Consider the following 19,707-nt stretch of genomic DNA (forward strand, 5'->3'; position numbering starts at 1 on the left):
AGCTAGTTGGAACATGTGCAATATAAAGATTGCTTATTATACAATGTTAAGGTATCTGGAAAAGTTAAATTCTACCAAAACAATGTTGGCCAATCTCAACAATAAGAGAGCAAGATTATTGTGCTGTGAAACTAGAAGAGAAATATCTGTTCCATCTTCTTTTCTACTAATTGTGACAATGCTGCAAAAAAGAAAGTGAAGTGAAAAGAATGAACTTTTTTTATAGCATATTGATTTTTCTATACATACTTGTACTTTTATTATTTGATTTGTAACTCTTACACATAATACATGTACTGTTGTTAAATGTTAATTAGCTACTAAGTTCTAAGTCAAAATTAATACAATTTTATCCCTGTATCATATAATTCATATTATTCCTTAAAATTTCTAAAACTAATTTGTTTCCATTATGATTAATGCAGAAATAAATTATCCCATTTTAAATTGTAAAGAAAAGCACTTTCAAGAAATTTTTTTTCAAAACAAATCAAAGTGATATATTTCACCAACAACACAAATATATTTCTTGGCAGGGATTATCAATAGCGATCCATGGCAAAAATATGTGCCAGCAAAAATCATGACGAAAGCAACGCAAAATGTTTTGTGATACGATAAAATAAACTCCCAGCAAAAATTGTAGCACAGGGCCGGCATTACGGCATTATGAAATAAACAGTTTTAAGTTATAAATATTTGGTAAGAAGTATTTATTTATTATTATAATGATAACTAATTTAGGAAAAATATTACAATTTGCAATAGTAAGTAGAATTAAAAGATTAATTTTTAAGAATCTGTACCTTTAAAAAGTTGATTAGAATGAGTATGTGAAGTATAATATCTTAATTTTTGAATAAATAGGCTAAATCTTTTGGTTTGCATTTAAGAAGTATTTAAAATTGATAAAAGGCAAAATCCAGTGACTTTTTCAGTCATATTATTATCTTTTCTTAACATTGAGTTTAAAAACTTAATAAAAGTGGTTTATTTCAGAATGTACAAACATTTTGATCTGTTTTAAAATATTACACAAGTTGATTACAATTTTATATGACGTAAATGCTTTTAAGTATTAAAGCCACCTACTTACCAAAAATGGTTATATCACTTTTTATATCACGACATCGTACGTATTTATCTTACTCAAATGGTGTTTTCATAAAGTTTGCCTCTTTCCCCTATTTTTTTTTTTCTTATTAACGAAAAAATGACTTCAAAATTATCAGTAGATATTTTATCTATGATATTTGAAGAGTTAGAAAAAGAAATTTCAACATTATATTCATGTGTATTTGTTAATAGAGAATGGTGTCAATTAGGAATACCAGTTTTATGGAAAAATCCTTGGAAAATATTTAATGAAATAAATTGGATGAACTGTGATAAATATGAAGATGCAGAAATTCGATATAAGATATTGTTTAGAAATTTTTTAATGTTGATGACAAAAGAACAAAAAGATTTTTTAAAATTGAATGGAATAGAATTTTTACTTGAAAATTCTACGACAAGTTTAAAAAAAATAAACAAGAAATCAGTTAATATAGTTAATTCTAATGTTTTATCTAATGAAAATTATAAGATTGGAAGATATTATAAAACTACAAGTGAACCATTAAGAAATGATCGATCTAATAATAATAATAATAATAATAATTTATTACTATTATCATCACAAACAAAACCTTTATTTAATTATGCGAGCTTTTGTAAAACGATAGATTCAGGAAAAATTAATTTTATGGTATATCATAATATTAAGGATAAGGTGGATTATCATGAATATTTAGTTGAACAAGAAATTTTAAAATTATTAATTAATAATACATCAAAACTTAAATGTCTTATTATGTGTTATAAATCACATCCTATAGCACTTTATCCTAATTCACATATATCATTATCACAATTAAATGAATTACATTGTAATGCATCAATAGAATCCACGGTATTTTATGGTTTATCACAATTATGTAGAAATATTGAAAAATTAATTATAGAAGGATATAATGATGGAAATGATGGATTAATAACATTTATTAAACAACAAATTAATTTGAAAAAAGTGAAATTTTATGAAGAAGATGATGAACCTTATGCTCAAGGAAAATGTAGTAGAATTGGTTACGCTCTTACAACAAAAGCTTCAAGTATAAAAGAATTGGATATTGGTAAAACTGCAATAACATTTCCACCATCATTATTAGAAAATTTTCAAGATAATTTAACAATATTTAAATTTGGTATTAATTATGGTACAATTGAAGCAACATTAGCGGATGAGTTAGAATATGTATTAAGAAATATTTCAATACCAAATTTACAACAATTAATTATTTATAATACTTGTCCCCCTTTCGATATTATAGCAAAAATTATAGAAAAATCCAAAGGTGATATAAGAAAAATTAGTATTGGAGCTTATGATAGTGATAAAGACGATGATATATTAATTTCTTCAATAGCAAAAAATTGTCCTAAATTAGAATATCTTATGATTTGGATAGGTGAGAATTTGAATGAATTAATTGAATTATTTAAAGGATGTAAACAATTGAGAGGATTAGTATTACAATTTATTTGGACCATCATCTTAAAAAGAAAAAACGTTGATGAATTATTAGAATTAATTTGTGATAATGCTTCGAAACAATTAAGAAAATTTAAAATGATAAGTGATTGGGAAATTTCTAGAGATGCTTTAGAAAGATTTTTAGATAATTGGAAAAAACAAAAGAGGAATTCATTGGATCTTTGTATTACTAAATCATTAATTCCTAATAAAGGGAAAAATTATTATGATGATATTATTAGTAAACATAAAGAAACGGGAGTAATAAGGAACTTTGAATATGAGGAATATATTGATTTTGATGCATGTATTGATGAAAATTTTTTAGAAGATTGGTGGTGAGGAGATCTGTGAGTGAGGACGAAGAGGAGAGAGGAGGGTAAATAAGAGGTTGAGTGTGAATAAGAGATTGAGTGCGAATAAGAGGTTGAGTGCGAATAAGAGGTTGAGTGCGAATAAGAGGTTGAGTGCAAATAAGTGGTTGAGTGTGAATAAGAGGTTGAGTGTAAATAAAAGGTTGTGTAAAAGGTGCGTGTAATGTAAAAGTGTGCGTAAAAGTGTGCGTAAAAGATTGTGTGTAAAAAGCGTTACGATTTAGTGTTATAAATTAAAATACCGTATTAATTCACGTAATTCACGTATTTTTTATTGACGTAAAATGTTTATGAATGTACAGTAATTACAAATAATATATGTGTAACTATTTGATATAATTGAGGAAAAAAGAAAAAAAAAAAAAGGATATAACGTTACGTATATTTGTAATATGGAGACCCGAATATTTCTTCTATTTAAATAAAATAAAAAATATACAATTAGTATACTGTATATAATATATAATCTAACATTATTATACTACTATATATTATACATACCATAGGCAGTATATTTAAAATTTTTAACTTCATTTATTTTAAAAGTTCTCGAATTCCATAATTCCTTTTTATCCAATAAAATGAATTCTTTTAATAAAGATTTTTCCAATCTTAATTCTTTTAATGTATAATTAAATTTTTCATTAAATTTAATAAAAATATTTCTAAAATTTTCATTAATATCCGATATATTTAATAATTCCATTATTAATAAATTTGATAAATGAGAATTATTTAATAAATCTTCCAATTCAACTTGATCAATTTCACTATCTAAACCAAAAAATTTTAAACTATTAGGTAAACAAGATTTTAAAGATAAAGAAATATATCTAACTTGTAAATATAAAGAAATTAAAGGTAAATTTTTAATAATATTTAATAAAAGATCAGAATATTTTTCCAATGAAATATGAAGATGAGTTATATTTGGACAAAATGATTTAATACTAGATAAAATTATAGGATTGATTCTTCTAGAATAAAATTTTTTTAAAGAATGATTGGTAATTCGAATAATAGTATCAATTAATCTATAAGGAATATCTCTTTCTTCAAGATAAATATTTTGTACTTGAGACAAATAATTTTGTGGAATTATCATATTTGATAAAGTTGAATCGAATTGTTCAAAAAAAAGGAATCTTTTAAATTCCAAGGTACGTAATGAATGAATTTGTTTAATAAATTTAAAAAATGATTGGTTAAAATTTATTAAAGTAAAAAATTTAATAAATTTTAAAGAATTTGAATGAGAAATTAATGAATTAAAAATCATTTCAGTAGAACATTTCATCCAAAATTCGTTTGTACTAAAACTTTCCAAAGAATTTTGTGATTTAATAAGATTAATTATAGAAAGATCCAAATCTGTTGAATTATCAGAATTTTCTGTGATTGAAATTAAATTATTATTATCAATCATATAATAATTAAAAGTTGTTGACATTGTTGTCGATGATGTTGTCGAATTGGTCAAAGTCGTCGTCGAAGACGTCGTAGGAGTTGTCGTCGTTGTCGTCATCGTCTTTGTTGACATTGTCTTTGGAAAATATAATGATAAATGTTTAATATTTCTTGAAGTTTTTGACATTTGATTAAATAATTTTGGTAAAATATTAGAATACATTTCTTTTGAATATCCATGTCCAAGAAATTCAAATGTATTAATTAATGATAAATTTAAATTTGATAATTTTTTCAAAAAATCAATACGTGAAATTTCAATATAATTAACATATTTAAATTTTTTTAATGAACAATTATCATTAAATATTAAATCCATCATCATATTATCAACAATTTGTTGTGCTCTTAATAAATTCTCATTTTGAAAATTTTCTTTAACCCATTTCTTTAATCCAAGTGTATAATTATCTATAACAAAACTTTCTAAAAATCTTGGATAATAAAATAATGATTTCATATTTATTAAACAATTTTTTAATCCCAAATTTTTTAATATTACTTTATCTTGTATATTAAGACAAGTAATATATGTATTAATTATTTTATAAGTATATGATTGTGAATAATATTTAAATGGTGAACTCCATAATATTGGTATTGCTAATCTACACCATAATCTATTCACTCTTATACATGAGAAAAGAGTTTTTCGATCATACTTTAAGTATGAAAATATTTCAAGTAAACAATCTGGTATAAGGTTTACACATGGTCGTGTTAAACACCTTTTAGGTGTTATCATTAATGCAATGAAAAAAATTATTGATTTCGTTAAATTTCTTGGTTCTAGAAAAAAAAAAATTTTTTCTTTTAGGGAATTTATTAAAATTTTATAAAAAAGAAAGAAAGAAGAAAGAAGAAAAAAAAGGAAAGAAATAAAGATATATATATACTTACTTAAATCCATAGTATTTACAAAAAAAAAAAATTTTTTTTTTTTTAGAAAATAAAACAAGAAATAAGCTAAGCCAAGAAAACAATGGAAATCTTTCATATATTTATATAAAAATAAATTTCCCCCCAACTTTGATATCTAATATAAAAATTAAAGTATTACCAAGTGCAGATAGATTACATAAAAAGTTGCTTATTTCCATAAAGATGTTGGGATGGAATAAAATGGTTAAAATGTTAAATGCGGGTAAAGTTAAAGAAATAATATAAGGCAGTGTAACCAAAAATTTTTTCGCCAAACCGCACTTGACAAGTTCATCAAGTATATAATCAAGTAATTTAAATGCCTTTTACTATTAAATTTTGGTTGTGCGGCAACGTGCGTTTAACGTGAGCGTTACATAAGTAAATCATGATCATGCATGAATTATTGTTTGAATGTTGATCTTCTTTACAAAGGTGATCTTTAGAGTTCAAAAAGATTTACCAGTTATCCAGTTAACCTTGCCACGCGTTATCGACGGTTTATTGATAATTATATTGATAATTATATAAATAATTAGTTACCAAAATAAATAATATTTTATTTGTAGAATTTTCTATTTAAAGAATGAATTAAATTCAGTGATGATTATTATCTTAAATCTCAAACTTTGATAAAAGAAATGAATGTAATTATAGTAAACAATCACTTGAAAATTTGCGTTATTACCTGCGGTATCTACCGGTTAACCGCCACTAACGAACTAACGATCGTAGCACAAAAATAATGATAATCATAATAAATTACGTTTTAAAAAAAGATTATCGTCAAATATTTGAAATTATTTAATTGGATTAGTGTTTCACAACTTAAACGTGTTCTAGTAATCAAATGATGTGATTTTTAAACAATTGATGATACAAATACTGTATGTGTTGTTAATGTTGGTAATGGAGAATTCAACCTTCGGATTTAAATCCGATTTCCCCGATTCGATTTATATATAAATGAAGGAACCGGATATAATAAATCCGAATACAATGATCAAACTGAATATAATAAATTCGGAAATCGAATGTTCGGTTCCTCGAATAACCAAAAGGAATTGAATATCTTTGTTTCATCGAATAATCCGAGGAAACCGGTTATATTATAAATCCGGATTTAAAAAATAAATCCGGTTCAACAAACTTATTTTAAACTTGTCGATAATTTCTTGATATTAATCTTACAAAACTAAAAATGACAGAATGGTCAATTGATATCAAAAAAACACCCTGTAGATCTCGTAGATTGGCGATCAAAAAATAAAACATTTGACACAGCGTAGTCAGCTTACGTGTTATTTGATCCAATTTGTATATTATACACAAAAATTTTATTGAAATATATAAAAAAAAAATATAATACAAATCTTCAAAATCTCTAAAAAGAAATAGTATTATTATAAATAAAAACAAAAATTATGATTATTCAATGTTTCGAGAAACTCTCTTCCTGAAAACAATTCTTCTTTTTCCATTTACAGAATTTCTTTTGTGATTTCTAAATTCCCTTTCAATCCTATCAATATCGTTTAATAATTCTTCGCTAGCATCAGCAACATTTTGTTGTTGATTATTATCATCAACAAAGATAACTGTTGCAATCCATCCAGCGATAATGGAAACTTCAAAAAAACTTTTTGATACAATACTCCATAATATATCAATAACAAAAAAGAATATCATTAAAGGTATAGTAACATATAATAAATTCCATATACTTCCTTCATTTTCAATTTTTGATTTTTTTAATTTATTTATTTTGTTTCTGGGTTGAACTTGTTTTTCGTTCGCGTCTATAGAATCTGAAGAATCAGAAATTGTCATTTTTTTGGAAGTTATTTCCGTGGTGGTAGTTGGAGGTGAAGCAATTTCAGATAGATTTCCAGTATTTCTTAACCAATCAATATTTAATGTTACTAACTCCTCATTTAATGGAGGACATTTACTTAATATATAAGTTCGTGATTTTGTGTTTACTATATCTAACATGGCACGTACTGTTGATGTATTATTCAAATATCTCTTAAAATATTCATTCAAAATCATGAAATTTCCTTCATCATAAATTCCATCAGTAACACCACCTTCAAGTTTTTCTAACCATTGTTCTAATTCAATCCTTTGAAATTTCATTCCAGCAGATTCTTCTAAAATATCCAAATAATTTTTCCACGTAATTGTAGAATTTGGATTTGATACGTGAAAAACTTCAACTCTACTAAGTCGATTTTCAGTTATAACTAAATCTACTATAGATTTTGCGGCAATATCTACCGGAATCCAATCTAATTTCTCTTCAAATACGGGAATTCTCCCAGTTATACCAGCATTTCTTAATAATAAAGGTATCATATCATTTGGACTCCAAACACCACTTTTCGAATTACAAGTAAGTTGAGATGTTCTTATTATACTAACACTTTCTAATTGTAAATAATCAAAAGTGTTAATTAAAATTGTTTCTAATATTAAATTTGTTAATCCATAACCATCCCCTGTTGTAATTGAAGCTTTAAGAGGAATGATTCCTTCAGGAACTTTTTCCCAAGGTCCATTTAAACAACAATCCAATGAAGATATAAAATGAAATTCTTTTTGTGCGCTAAATAATAATAAATTTGCAGTTCCTAATATAAAATTATTTTCATAATGAATTAATATATTATTAATATTATTATTATTAGAAAATTTTGAAGATATTGAAATAGAATAAATTCCATGTATTACTGAAGTAACTTTTTGAGATATTTCTTCATATTGTTGTACAGTTAAACCTAAATATGGTTCTGATAAATTAGATGATAAAGCTATTAATTGTTTTGAATCAATTAAAGAACTATCAAAACCATAACGTAAGAATGCACGTTTTAATGATGCTTTTGGACTTTGAGCTTTCTTTCTTTTAACCAAACAATATATAATTGAATCAGAATGACACAATAAAATGTTAAGTATATGAGCACCCAAAAATCTTGTTGCACCTGTCAATAAAAAAACTTTTTGTTCAATAAACAATTCTTTCAAACCAACTTTAATTGAAGTATCACTTGATTGTTGAGTATCACTTGATTCAGTTGATTGTTGAGTATAATTTTCTTTTATATACAAAGTATGTTTATCAACTAAATCTTCAACTAAACATTGTAATTTTTCTTGATCTTCTTCTAATTCGTTTGGTAACTTTTGTTTTTTCTTATTATAAGAATTTTCACCACCACCTGACATTATATCTAATATAAATTGCGTTATTAAATCAATTGATAAATTATCTTCAATAAAATTGTCAGGAAGTTCAATGAATGATGGAAGAATATCAGCTATTCTCTTTAAAAATAATTTTAAAGTATTAGAGTCCATTCCTAATTTCATTAAAGAAGTAGTATGATCATCTAGTTCTTTTAGTGAAACTCCCATTATCATTGCAGCCGTAAATTGTAAGTAATTTCGAATATCTATATCATTTAATCCGGCATACCTACTACGATTAATATTGGATGATTTTTTTTGAGTAATTGAAGAAGAAGATGATGATAGAGACGTTGTGTTATGTGAATAATTTTCAAATATCATATTATTATTTGACGAAGTTATTGGTGTTGTGGTTGGAGAATAATTTTCGATTGTCACATTATTATTATTATTATTATTATTATTATTATTATTATTATTATTTGATGATGATGATGATGACGAAGATGATGAAGGCGATGACTGAGCTGTATAAACTTGTACTTCTGTTAACACTTCTACAATATCTGATTGTATCAAATCATTTATTTCTTCATTTTCTCCATCAGAATTAATTTTTACTTCTTTTGTAGAAGTTGATTTAATATCTTCAGTAGAAATAGAAATTACTTCTTTTTGTTTTCCTTTATTGACCTCGTTTATTGATGATGATTCAGTAGATTCAGTAGATTGTATTTCTTCTAAATTATCATCTCTGTTAAAACCTTCGAGATTTATTTGATTATCGGTTGTGATTATCTCAGCCATGATAAAGTGAAAGGAGTAAAGTGAAATGGTAAAAAATATGTTAATACAGTATATGTATATATTAAATCCCCTTTAATAATATATTAATTTATATAATTTAGGAATTTGAATATTTTTTTTTTTAAAAAAAAAAGGAGAGAAGAAAAAAACAATAAAAAATTAAAATTTTATTCTTTTTACATTAAAAAGTTGACTCTATTCCTTATTTATATACTTTTTTTTTGTACCTAATGTTTTTGTACTCAAGGGGATATGACAACGCTAATACAAAATTGAAAACTTTTATTCTAAATTTGGATAGATTATAAAGGTAATCTCTAAATACTCTAATTATTTGCCATGTGGTCTCAATTTGGTATTTTTTTTCCAGTGTCGCACATTTTTAGAACTCTCAATAGAGTAATTTATTTTATGTAATAAAATATATTTGGTTATAAAGATTTGTAATTAACGGGAAATTAAATAAACTAAATATCACAAGACTTCTAAAATTAGGATTATAAATTTGATTGGAAATAATTTAAATTATTATATAATGAAAGTTAAAAATCATTTGTATCATATTTTGTGCTTTCGGGCGATCTTAAATAAATTATGAGCTATTTATGGTATAAGCTCGGCGAATATTGGCGTATTTTAAAATGAGTTACATAAACCAACAAAAAAAAAGTTTGAAAAAACTGTTGGAAACAATGCAATGTAAATGGTTTTTTTAACATCTGAAAATCAAATATATTTAACTATTTTTCATAAATACTGTAAGTAGATTACAATATAATATTATAATATATAGTTATGTATAAAACGGAATTTTATGGAATTTATGGAATTTATGCTTCCCACGATCCTTTTGTCTACCCGGTTTGTGTTACACGTGAAGACATGGCGTCATGGTAAGTGGTAACTCATGTCACACTCTCACTCATCACAGGTGAGTTGTCACACCTCATTATAAGCTGCGCCATGGAACAAAAACTGGCGCAGGTGCTCTTTCTCCATTCGATTAGTATCTTTTTCGAATTGAATGAATTAAATCCATCTTTTAATGAAATGATTAGGAAAGTTAAGAATCATATGATTATATTTAAACAAAGATTTAATACATAATATATTTGATTAAAAGATGAATTTTTTTTTATTATTCAAATTATTTCAAATATGAATAATATAAATATCAAAATAAGTAATTTTTTTTTGTAAATATTAGATTGATTCAATTCATATTTATGAAAATAATGATTTATTATAATAACTAAATTTTTATAATCAAAAAATAATAAATTAAAAGATAATTTCTTTTGAATTACCATTTTAAATATGATAAAATTAATTGAATTTAAACGCGTAACGAAATGTATTTAAATTTAATTTGATAATAAAGTTTTTTTTACGAGATTTTTTAAAATAATTAAAATTCGATTTGTGTTGAACATTATGCAAGCAATGCACAGATAATTGTGTTACATTATAATCGGCATCGGAATCACACTCCGTATACTAAAACTGTATCACCAAAACAGAGATAAAAATGTGGTAACATGAGCAATTTTTTGGCGAAAAAAAAAAAAAACTTTCCCCTTCAAAAAATAAAAAACATTAAAAGAATGACTTTATCTTTATTACCAGATGAATGTTTTAATAATATATTATTTTTTCTTGATTATAAAACATTATATAAATGTTTATTAGTTAATAGATATTATTGTAAATTTTCCATTCCTTTAATTTGGAGAGACCCTTTTATACCACCAATTCCTAATAAATGTTCATTAATAAATACATTAATTTCATGTCTTAATGATGAAGAAATTTCATCATTAAAATCATGTTTAATATATTTTGAAATAAATAATAATACACCACCATTATTTGAATATGGAAGATTTATTAGAAAAATTGATCATGATTATTGCGTAAATCATATTAATTCATGGATTAAATCCAAATCATCCAATAAAAATATCAAGAATAATAATCAAGATTATTATAATAATAATAATAAAGATTCTAAAGTTAGAAAATTAACAAGTATTATTTATAATATGATTATGAGAAAAGGATCAAATTTACAAGAATTTGTTTTATTTATAAATTCAAGAAATTATTATATTGATTTACCAAAATTTTCAATTTTTACAATTTATAAACCTGGAATAACAAATTTAACATCTTTAAGTATAGAAGTTTATTTTGATTTGGTTGATGATGATAAGAGATATCAAAATACTATTGAATTTTTATCTAATGTATCAAAATTTTGTAATTGTATAATTAATTGTGAATTTTGGATATCAAATTTAAGTAATGCTTTAACAAAACCATTTTTGGATATTATTAAATTACAACCATTAGAAAGAATTTTAATAGATACTTATACTGATAATTATATTGAAAAGGAGAATGTTGAAAAAGTTATACACGCTTTGGAATTTCGTTCTAAAACTTTAAAACAATTATTATTTAGGAGTTTGGATTTTCAATTAATTGATTTATCTTTTCTATCAAAATTAGAATATTTAGAAAATCTTGAATTTGTTCAATGTAGAGGTTTCGTTTTACAATCCTTATTTTATAATAAGAAATTTAATTTTAAACAATTAAAATTATGGCATGATGAAGATTATTATTATGATTTACTTAAGGATTATGGGAAAAAATTATCAAATATTATGGTTGTCATGTTAAATTCTTTTTGTAGTAAATCTTTACTCAAATTATCTTTAAATATTATTACTCCTGATTCTATTAATGCGGTAAAACTTTGTTGTCCTTATATTAATTCTTTAAATATTAAAATTTTTTCTGATCAATCTTTAGATTTAATTATTCCAATTATTTGTCATTTTAATTTATTAAAAACTTTAAAAATTGAGATTTACGATGGTGTTGTTAATATTGTAAATTTAGTAGAAATTTTGGCTGATCATTTATTATTTGTTGAATATTTAATTTTGGATTTTAATATTGATTTATCTTCTTTTCAATATTTTATTATTAATTGTAAAGCAAATTTTAAAAAATGGATCATTTATATTGATAATAATAATAGAAAAGATTATTTATTACATGTTAATAATTATCAAAAGATTCATAATTCTTTGAAAATTTTGGGAATTAATAAATTTTATAATCGTGATTTTGATTGGACGAATGATGAATTGGAAGTTATTGGTTATTTAAAAGATCAAGGTGTAGATATTATTTCATCTGATGAATTGGATATTAATTATTTATCATAAAAAATATTATTATTATTATTATTATTATTATTTATTATTATTATTTATTATTATTATTATATATATATATATATGTATGTATAGGTACCGTATTTTTATTAAAATAAATATTCCATTCAAATTAGCATTGGCGCGGACTTGTAATTATAAGGTACAATAATTTACGATGATAGATTGTTCTATAATATTTTTAATATTTTTTTTTTAACCTCCTTTCTTTCCTTACCCCTAACTTCACGCGTGAATCAGTATGACTGTGAGAGTATTCATATGGTTGATCTCGTACATATTATTCCATAACATTCCATAACAATTAACAAATACTCATGATATACTGTACTACTCATCATATCTTGATAAATTCTATTTTTTTTTTTATATCGGTCATTATTAATCATGATAAATTCGGAAAGGTTTTTACAAATATATATATATATCCTTAAAATTTCTCAAAATTTCTCTCACACTTCTTTCTTTAACACTTCTTTCTTTTTTATCGCTTAAACACTTCTTTCTTTAACACTTCTTTCTTTAACACTTCTTTCTTTTTTATTGCTTTAAATAATTGTCTTCTAAATGATGATGTCAATAAATTGTTTAATCCTAGGAAAAACTTCTTTTGTTGATACTTTTGCGGTTAACATTGCTAAAGAAAGCGACATACTTGGTTCTTTGGTCAAATTTGATGATTTAAAGATTTCAGACCTCAAGTATCTTATCTATAATTTGGAGATTAATGGTACTAAGTTTAATTATAAGAATATTGGCCTTTGGAAGGTTGACATCGCTTACGATAAAAGTTACATGCTTGAATATGTTACTACCGAAGATGATATTAAATTAAAACTTGGGGGCGAGCTGTTGATACCCATCTTCTTGGTTAAGGAATATTTTAAAAATCTTATCCAGAGTAATATTCACGTCATCGTACAAATGCCCGCTGCTGCCGCTGCTGGTAAGTGTCTCCCAATTTTTTACCTCTCGAACAAGAAATTTTGCAATAAGAACATATTGATTTGGTCTGATCTCATTTTTTTTCATGTTAAAGGTTCTCATAAACACTTGAAGATGAGTAAGTTGCACATGATTAAAGTTCATTAAGTGTTGTTTCATGATTTTCTGGACCTAACATTTTTTTTTGTGTAGACCGCTGCTTCTGTCCTGCTAACCGTCTAGACCCAGAAAACAACTTTTATGTTAAGCCTAAAGAACTTGTTGAGAATCTAGGTAATTGCATCGTTGAGGGCAAGTTCTGTCTGTTTTATGGACATCGACAAAGTGGCAAAACAACTACTGCTTGGGAACTAAAACGTTGGATTGAAACTAATAGCAAATATACAGTTTGTTATTTAAACTTTAACAGTGGAATTGTAACTAATAAAGGTCTTTCTGAGTTCTGGCGGTTCGTATGCTTCAAAGTGAAGTCTGTTATGTCTGCTTGTGTAGATAAAGTGGTTTTCTCTACTTTATTGAAAGAAAAAATAGAAGCAAGTGCTTTTGAAAAAATCTTTAATAAAGACAATACATCATTGAGAGATATAATCTTGATTATAGATGAAGCCTCAAGACTAATTAATGATAATGACGAAACTTCACAGCCAATTATTAATGATTTTATAGCTTCTTTGCGGGTTCTTAGAGACCAAAGAGGAGATATTTCCATTGTACATTCTGTAGTGCTCATCGGCACTAAAGTCATTAAGAATTTTCTGTTTACTCAAACTCAACAATCAAAGAATTCTACTTCAGAAATTTCACCATTTTCAGCTGAGGGTGTCTTCAATTCAGCTCAGTTTACTAATTTAGAGGTCAAGAACCTTCTTGCTCAATATGCTGAGGATAATAAGTTTGAAATTGATGTAGACAATATTGCTGCAGATGTTTACTCTTTTACCCTTGGACACAAGGGTCTTGTCGGTGCCTGCTACTATTATTTTGAGCAAAAAATCATGTCTGAAGCTATCCAAGCAACTCTCGATGACTGGGAGAAGCATGTTCCAATTCTGTTACCTCAATATATAAAGGAACTAGCAAAATATTGATCCATTGTTATTGGTCTCGAAGCCCTCAGTGAGAACGAAAGGGAGATCCTTGAGGAGGTTCTTCGCTACGGAAATAAGAAAGTTTCAATGGTAAAGTCCAATTACTTTGTTGTCAGATTTTGTAGATGTGTTATATTATATTATTCACATTTTTTTTTTCACTTAGGACGAAGATGATGTTAAATTCCTTCTTGCAGAAGGAATGGTTGTTGTAATTTCAAACTATGAAGATGGAACGGATTTTATTGGGTGTGCTGCACCTATTTTTCATACCATCATGCTTTCCAGCATATGTGGGCCCAATATCGTGCTTAGTTCACTACCTACCAATGCAGATCATATTGAACCCAAATGGTTGTTAGCACGTACTATTGAGGTAAATTGTTGTTCTAAATTATTTATTGTTAGTAATGAAACAGTTTGTATATATTTATTAAGAAGTACTTTGTTTCAGAACCTGTCGATCCACAATATTTTCCATGAAAAAACCTTCAATGCTAACAATGAGCATCTGAATACGCCTTTCAAGCTGAATTTCTCAGTGTTTTCAAACAACTGATTTCCATTGCCTATCCATCTTTTGAATATTGTGTTCTCCCTGAGGTCAAAGAGTGTGATGAAGGAGGTCGACGTCATCAGCGTCTGGATATTCTCATTCGTAATAAAACCTTGCCTGTTTATGGCTTTGAACTCTTTGTTGCATGCAGCAAGCGAGACAGTATTTGATAATCGCCTCAAATGTTCCGAATATTATTCTTCCATCCATAATTGCAATAAAATGTATACAATTGATATCAGTTCTAGTGAAAAGCATGCCAACTACTTCGGAAAACAAAATTACGAAAAGGTGATTCCCGTTCACGTGATCTATAATCTGAGAGACGGCAAGGCAAAACTAGTGTATGGGAGCGATGATCAGGAAGAAGTTTCAATTACCGGGATAAAGTGGCAAATGATGTAGGGTTAATATTATAGAAGATATATATGTACTTGATTTGCTTTTCAGTTTATTGAAACGTGGTGTCGTATTTTTAATAATAATGTTAGTTTTCATAATCAGTTTCCTAATTTAACAAAACTTGTTGAATTAGCTTTGGTGGGTCCAGTTTCAAATGGTATTGTTGAAAATGTTGATTCAGACATTAAATTTTCACTTACTCCTTTTATTAAATGGACCTGAAGATTTTAGTATAAATTATGACTATGAAAAGGCGTATACTTTTTGGAATGGAGTTCCCAGGTTTAATAATATTTTATTATTTATATTAAATGTTAAATGTTATTGAATAACAAATTATTTTATTAAATTATTTATTAAATTACATTATAACAATCTATAACATTCTATACTAAAGTTCTACTAAATCTATACTAATCTAATTAATCAAAAATATTAGCTAAATGTTTCTATTAAAAATAAAAAAAAAATAAAAAGAAAGAAACATTAATCAACATTTCTTTCTGTAAAAAAAGAAAAAATGGTAAAATTTCACAAAAAAACTCACCATTTTCAAATTCCAACATTCCTAATAGAATCCTTCGAAACCTACAAAAAAAACAAAGAAAAAGAAAATTTAGCGTTTCTGTTAACGTTTCTAAGTAAAAAAATAAAAAAATGTTTCAAAGTTATAACTTCGAAACTTACCAAGGATTAATCCAAAATACCGAACGGAACCTACAAAAAAAAAAGATACGAAACGTTAGTTGACATTTCGTTAAAAAAAAACCAAAAGAAACTAAGTTTCAAAGTTGCAACTTCGAAACTTACCATAGCTAACCAATCTTCGTGTCCAGAAAGTACAACCTACAATAAAAAGATATTAATAAAAAAAATTAATTTAAAAAAAAATTAAAAAAAGTTTCGAAGAGAAACTTCGAAACTGACTCAAATCTCGAAAATGATTCCTACAAAATAGATAAAAGAAGAAATGGTTAGTTTCTTCAAAACAAAACAAAAAAAATTTAATAAAAAGTTTTGAAAGTAAACTAAACTTTCAAAACTTACCAATCATATCCGTTCAGAATCTGGAAAGCTAGGTTACTGGTACCTTCAAAAAAAAGAAAAGAAAAATTAATAAAATTCAAAGTTTCAAAACTTTGAAACTTTGCTTTTGAAACTTACCGATCATATCGTCTAGAATTCAAAAAGTTTAATATCTGCAAAAAAAAATAAACAAATAAAAAATTTAAAAAGTTTTGAAATTTTCAATTTATTCAAAGATGCCGACCTACAAGCTACAAAAGAAGATCCCAATGTCACCGGAGTCCGAGAAGTTAACGTCCGAAGTCCAAAGCTGAACGTCCGATATCTACAAAAAATAAGAGAACATGAATAAAACACCGAGGTTACCAAGTGTAAAAGGGCGACCCTATTATAGAACTTTCTGATCTGATTATTCAAAAAAAAAACTTTTAAAAAAAATGCATGCACGTTGCCCTACTTACATACCTGTCTGTAAAGTACAGTTCGTCTAATTCCAAGAAGTTGTCTAATAAAACGATGAACTGGACTTTTGAAAGGTAGGTTTTTTATTCTTTTAATTGTATTAAAAAAACATTTTTAACAAAACATCTTTTTTATTACAGAAACACTTTTTTTATTTCTATTTTTCTAAATGTATTAAGAAACATTTCTAACGAACTGTTCACTTTTTTTTTAAAAAAAAAATATACCTTACGAAGTCTGGTGGTTCGTAAGTAAAGATTTTTTTTTTTATCGAATTTAAAAAAAAAAGATTATCGATCAGTAAATCGGATCGATAAGTCACATGATCGATGCCAAAATCATAGTGTGTACATCGAAGGCATCGAAGGGTGGAGCTGATTGTTTGAGGTTAGGGTTATACAGGATGTCGTATAACTGTCGTATACCTAGCAAAACAATACCTTGAATCTATTTTCCTTTTACAGCTGTTTTCATAAGACCCGGGACAAAATAAATTTTTGAACCCGACTGCCGAGGCGCCGACCCGCCGATCCGGTATTTTTAGCTGGGCACGTGATCCAGATTTGAATAACAACTGAACCGATCAGCGGGTTCAAAAATTTATTTTGTCCTGAAAACAGCTGTAAATAAAATAAAATAAAATAACCGACTGACACATAATTTGTGAAACTATCGGGAAACTTTAGTGAGACGGCTATAAAAATTTTAAAGACATTTTAGACACCAGTATCCATTTTGACATATTATACATTTTGTATTTGAACAAAGATAAATAAAAAAATTGATTTGTGTATTTTTGAACAAAATAAAGTATGAAGGTCGTATACAAAATAATATTATGAAAAAACTTGATAATTATTTGCATTAGTCAAAAACCAATATATCGGGTAGCAGATATGTATCAGATATGTACCCGATATGTGTAGTATTAATGCAGAAAATCGGGTACCCGATATGTGTAAGATATGTGTAAATATATATATCGTTTACATATCATATACATATCGTATACGTATCGGTACCCGATATGTATATGATATATATATTTACGTATATCTTACAGCGTATATCGGGTACCGATTTTGCGTAATACTACATATCACGATACGTCATATCTGATACCCGATATATTGGTTTTTACCTGTATGGCAATTCACCGGAGGATTGAAAATAGTATATTAAATTATTATCAAAATGTTCAACAAGTTTGGTTTCTTGGATAAAAAATTTTACTTTAGAACATAAAATAGATAATATTTATTTTGCTACTGATTACCATTAGTTTATTATAAATTTCATGTACTTTTGTCCCACCATTAATTTCTGGAAATGTTATTAAAAGTATCTTAATATTTTGGAAAAAATTATCTGAAATAATTCAACAATAAAATATACTCACGATATACTAAATTTTAAACTGTTCGGGATTTTCTTTCTATAATATTAGCCCACATCACTTGCCACTTTATCCCGGTAATCGAAACTTCTTCCTTATTGCCGCTCCCATACACTAGTTTTGCCTTGCCATCTCTCAGATTATAGATCACGTGAACAGGAATCACCTTTTCGTAATTTTGTTTTCCGAAGTAGTTAGCATGCTTTTCACTAGGGCTGATATCAATTGCATACATTTTATCGCAATTATGGATGGAAGAATAATATTCAGAACATTCAAGGTGATTATCAAATACAGTCTCGCTTGCTGCAACAGAGAGTTCAAAGCCATAAACAGGCAAGGTTTTATTACGAATGAGAATATCCAGACGCTGACAACGTCGACCTCCTTCATCACGCTCTTTGACCTCAGGAAGAACACAATATTCAAGAGATGGATAGGCAATGGAGATCAGTTGTTTGAAAACACCGAGAAATTCGGCTTGAAAGGCGTATTCAGATGGCTCATTGTTAGCATTGAAGGTTTTTTCATAGAAAATATTGTGGATAGACAGGTTCTGAAATTTCAAAGTACTTCTTAATAAATATATACAAACTGTTTCATTACTAATAATAAATAACTTAGAACAACAATTTACCTCAATAGTGCGTACCAACAACCATTTGGGATCAATATGATCTGCATTGGTAGGTAGTAAACTAGGCACGATCTTGGGCCCACGTATGCTGGAAAGCATGATGGTACGGAGAATAGGTGCAGCACACCCAATAAGACCCGTTCCATCTCCATAGTTTGAAATTACAATAACCATTCCTTCTGCAAGAAGGAATTTAACATCATCTTCGTCCTAAGTGGAAAAAAAAAGTGAATAATATAATAATACATCTACAAAATCTGACAACAAAAGTAACTAGACTTCACCATTGAAACTTTCTTATCTCTGTAGCGAAGGACCTCCCCAAGGATCTTCCTTTTGTTCTCACTGAGGGTTTCAAGACATTGAACAATGGATTTATATGTTGCTAGTTCCTTTATATATTGAGGTAACAGAATTGGAACATGCTTCTCCCAGTCATCGAGAGTTACTTTGATAGCTCCAGACATGATTTTTTGCTCAAAATAATAGTAGCAGGCACCGACTAGACTCTTGTGTCTAAGGGTAAAAGAGTAAACATCCGCAAAAATATTGTCTACATCAATTTCAAACTTATTATCCTCAGCATATTGAGCAAGAAGATCCTT

The 19,707-nt window shown here is 26.6% G+C and overlaps 8 protein-coding genes across 8 annotated transcripts; 5 read left to right on the forward strand and 3 right to left on the reverse strand.

The window, feature by feature from the left end:
* Nucleotides 1-1,213: 1,213 nt before the first annotated feature.
* OCT59_016504 (uncharacterized protein) lies at nucleotides 1,214-3,111 on the forward strand (the record flags this gene model as incomplete). The annotated part of the gene is made up of 1 exon (XM_066145748.1): nucleotides 1,214-3,111. The coding sequence occupies one exon, from the start codon at nucleotides 1,214-1,216 to the stop codon at nucleotides 2,918-2,920; it is 1,707 nt and encodes a 568-aa protein (XP_066003500.1). The 3' UTR covers nucleotides 2,921-3,111.
* Nucleotides 3,112-3,192: 81 nt separating this feature from the next.
* OCT59_016505 (uncharacterized protein) lies at nucleotides 3,193-5,392 on the reverse strand. The gene is made up of 3 exons (XM_025321369.2): nucleotides 5,320-5,392; nucleotides 3,454-5,208; nucleotides 3,193-3,365 (listed from the first exon to the last, which is right to left on the reverse strand). Exons 1-3 carry the CDS (start codon nucleotides 5,327-5,329, stop codon nucleotides 3,328-3,330), a joined length of 1,803 nt encoding a protein of 600 aa, XP_025169100.2. The 5' UTR covers nucleotides 5,330-5,392; the 3' UTR covers nucleotides 3,193-3,327.
* A 1,243-nt stretch (nucleotides 5,393-6,635) lies between these two features.
* Nucleotides 6,636-9,342, reverse strand: OCT59_016506 (uncharacterized protein; the record flags this gene model as incomplete). The annotated part of the gene is made up of 1 exon (XM_025321368.2): nucleotides 6,636-9,342. The coding sequence occupies one exon, from the start codon at nucleotides 9,340-9,342 to the stop codon at nucleotides 6,769-6,771; it is 2,574 nt and encodes an 857-aa protein (XP_025169099.2). The 3' UTR covers nucleotides 6,636-6,768.
* Nucleotides 9,343-10,897: 1,555 nt separating this feature from the next.
* OCT59_016507 (uncharacterized protein) lies at nucleotides 10,898-12,605 on the forward strand. The gene has a single exon (XM_025333828.2). It carries the CDS (start codon nucleotides 10,947-10,949, stop codon nucleotides 12,579-12,581), a length of 1,635 nt encoding a protein of 544 aa, XP_025169098.1. The 5' UTR covers nucleotides 10,898-10,946; the 3' UTR covers nucleotides 12,582-12,605.
* A 552-nt stretch (nucleotides 12,606-13,157) lies between these two features.
* On the forward strand, nucleotides 13,158-14,623 carry OCT59_016508 (uncharacterized protein; the record flags this gene model as incomplete). Its single annotated transcript, XM_025327880.2, has 3 exons — nucleotides 13,158-13,536; nucleotides 13,630-13,653; nucleotides 13,728-14,623. The coding sequence occupies 3 exons, from the start codon at nucleotides 13,158-13,160 to the stop codon at nucleotides 14,621-14,623; spliced, it is 1,299 nt and encodes a 432-aa protein (XP_025169097.2).
* An 87-nt stretch (nucleotides 14,624-14,710) lies between these two features.
* On the forward strand, nucleotides 14,711-15,182 carry OCT59_016509 (uncharacterized protein; the record flags this gene model as incomplete). Its single annotated transcript, XM_066145749.1, has 3 exons — nucleotides 14,711-14,713; nucleotides 14,790-14,999; nucleotides 15,078-15,182. The coding sequence occupies 3 exons, from the start codon at nucleotides 14,711-14,713 to the stop codon at nucleotides 15,180-15,182; spliced, it is 318 nt and encodes a 105-aa protein (XP_066003501.1).
* A 219-nt stretch (nucleotides 15,183-15,401) lies between these two features.
* OCT59_016510 (uncharacterized protein) lies at nucleotides 15,402-15,803 on the forward strand (the record flags this gene model as incomplete). The annotated part of the gene is made up of 2 exons (XM_066145750.1): nucleotides 15,402-15,470; nucleotides 15,630-15,803. The coding sequence occupies 2 exons, from the start codon at nucleotides 15,402-15,404 to the stop codon at nucleotides 15,801-15,803; spliced, it is 243 nt and encodes an 80-aa protein (XP_066003502.1).
* Nucleotides 15,804-18,481: 2,678 nt separating this feature from the next.
* On the reverse strand, nucleotides 18,482-19,569 carry OCT59_016511 (uncharacterized protein; the record flags this gene model as incomplete). The annotated part of the gene is made up of 3 exons (XM_066145751.1): nucleotides 18,482-19,021; nucleotides 19,103-19,312; nucleotides 19,387-19,569. The coding sequence occupies 3 exons, from the start codon at nucleotides 19,567-19,569 to the stop codon at nucleotides 18,482-18,484; spliced, it is 933 nt and encodes a 310-aa protein (XP_066003503.1).
* Nucleotides 19,570-19,707: the final 138 nt, after the last annotated feature.

Source organism: Rhizophagus irregularis, chromosome 25 (assembly GCF_026210795.1).
Source record: "Rhizophagus irregularis chromosome 25, complete sequence".
NCBI classification, from domain to species: Eukaryota; Fungi; Glomeromycota; class Glomeromycetes; order Glomerales; family Glomeraceae; genus Rhizophagus; species Rhizophagus irregularis.

Bases quoted from the DNA above. Each gene is read 5' to 3' on its own strand.
- OCT59_016507 (XM_025333828.2), top strand. From the start codon at position 10,947: ATGACTTTATCTTTATTACCAGATGAATGTTTTAATAATATATTATTT.
- OCT59_016505 (XM_025321369.2), bottom strand. The intron at 3,366-3,453 runs GTATGTATAATA...TTATTTAAATAG, and splicing joins TTTTAAATATACTGCCTATG to AAGAAATATTCGGGTCTCCA.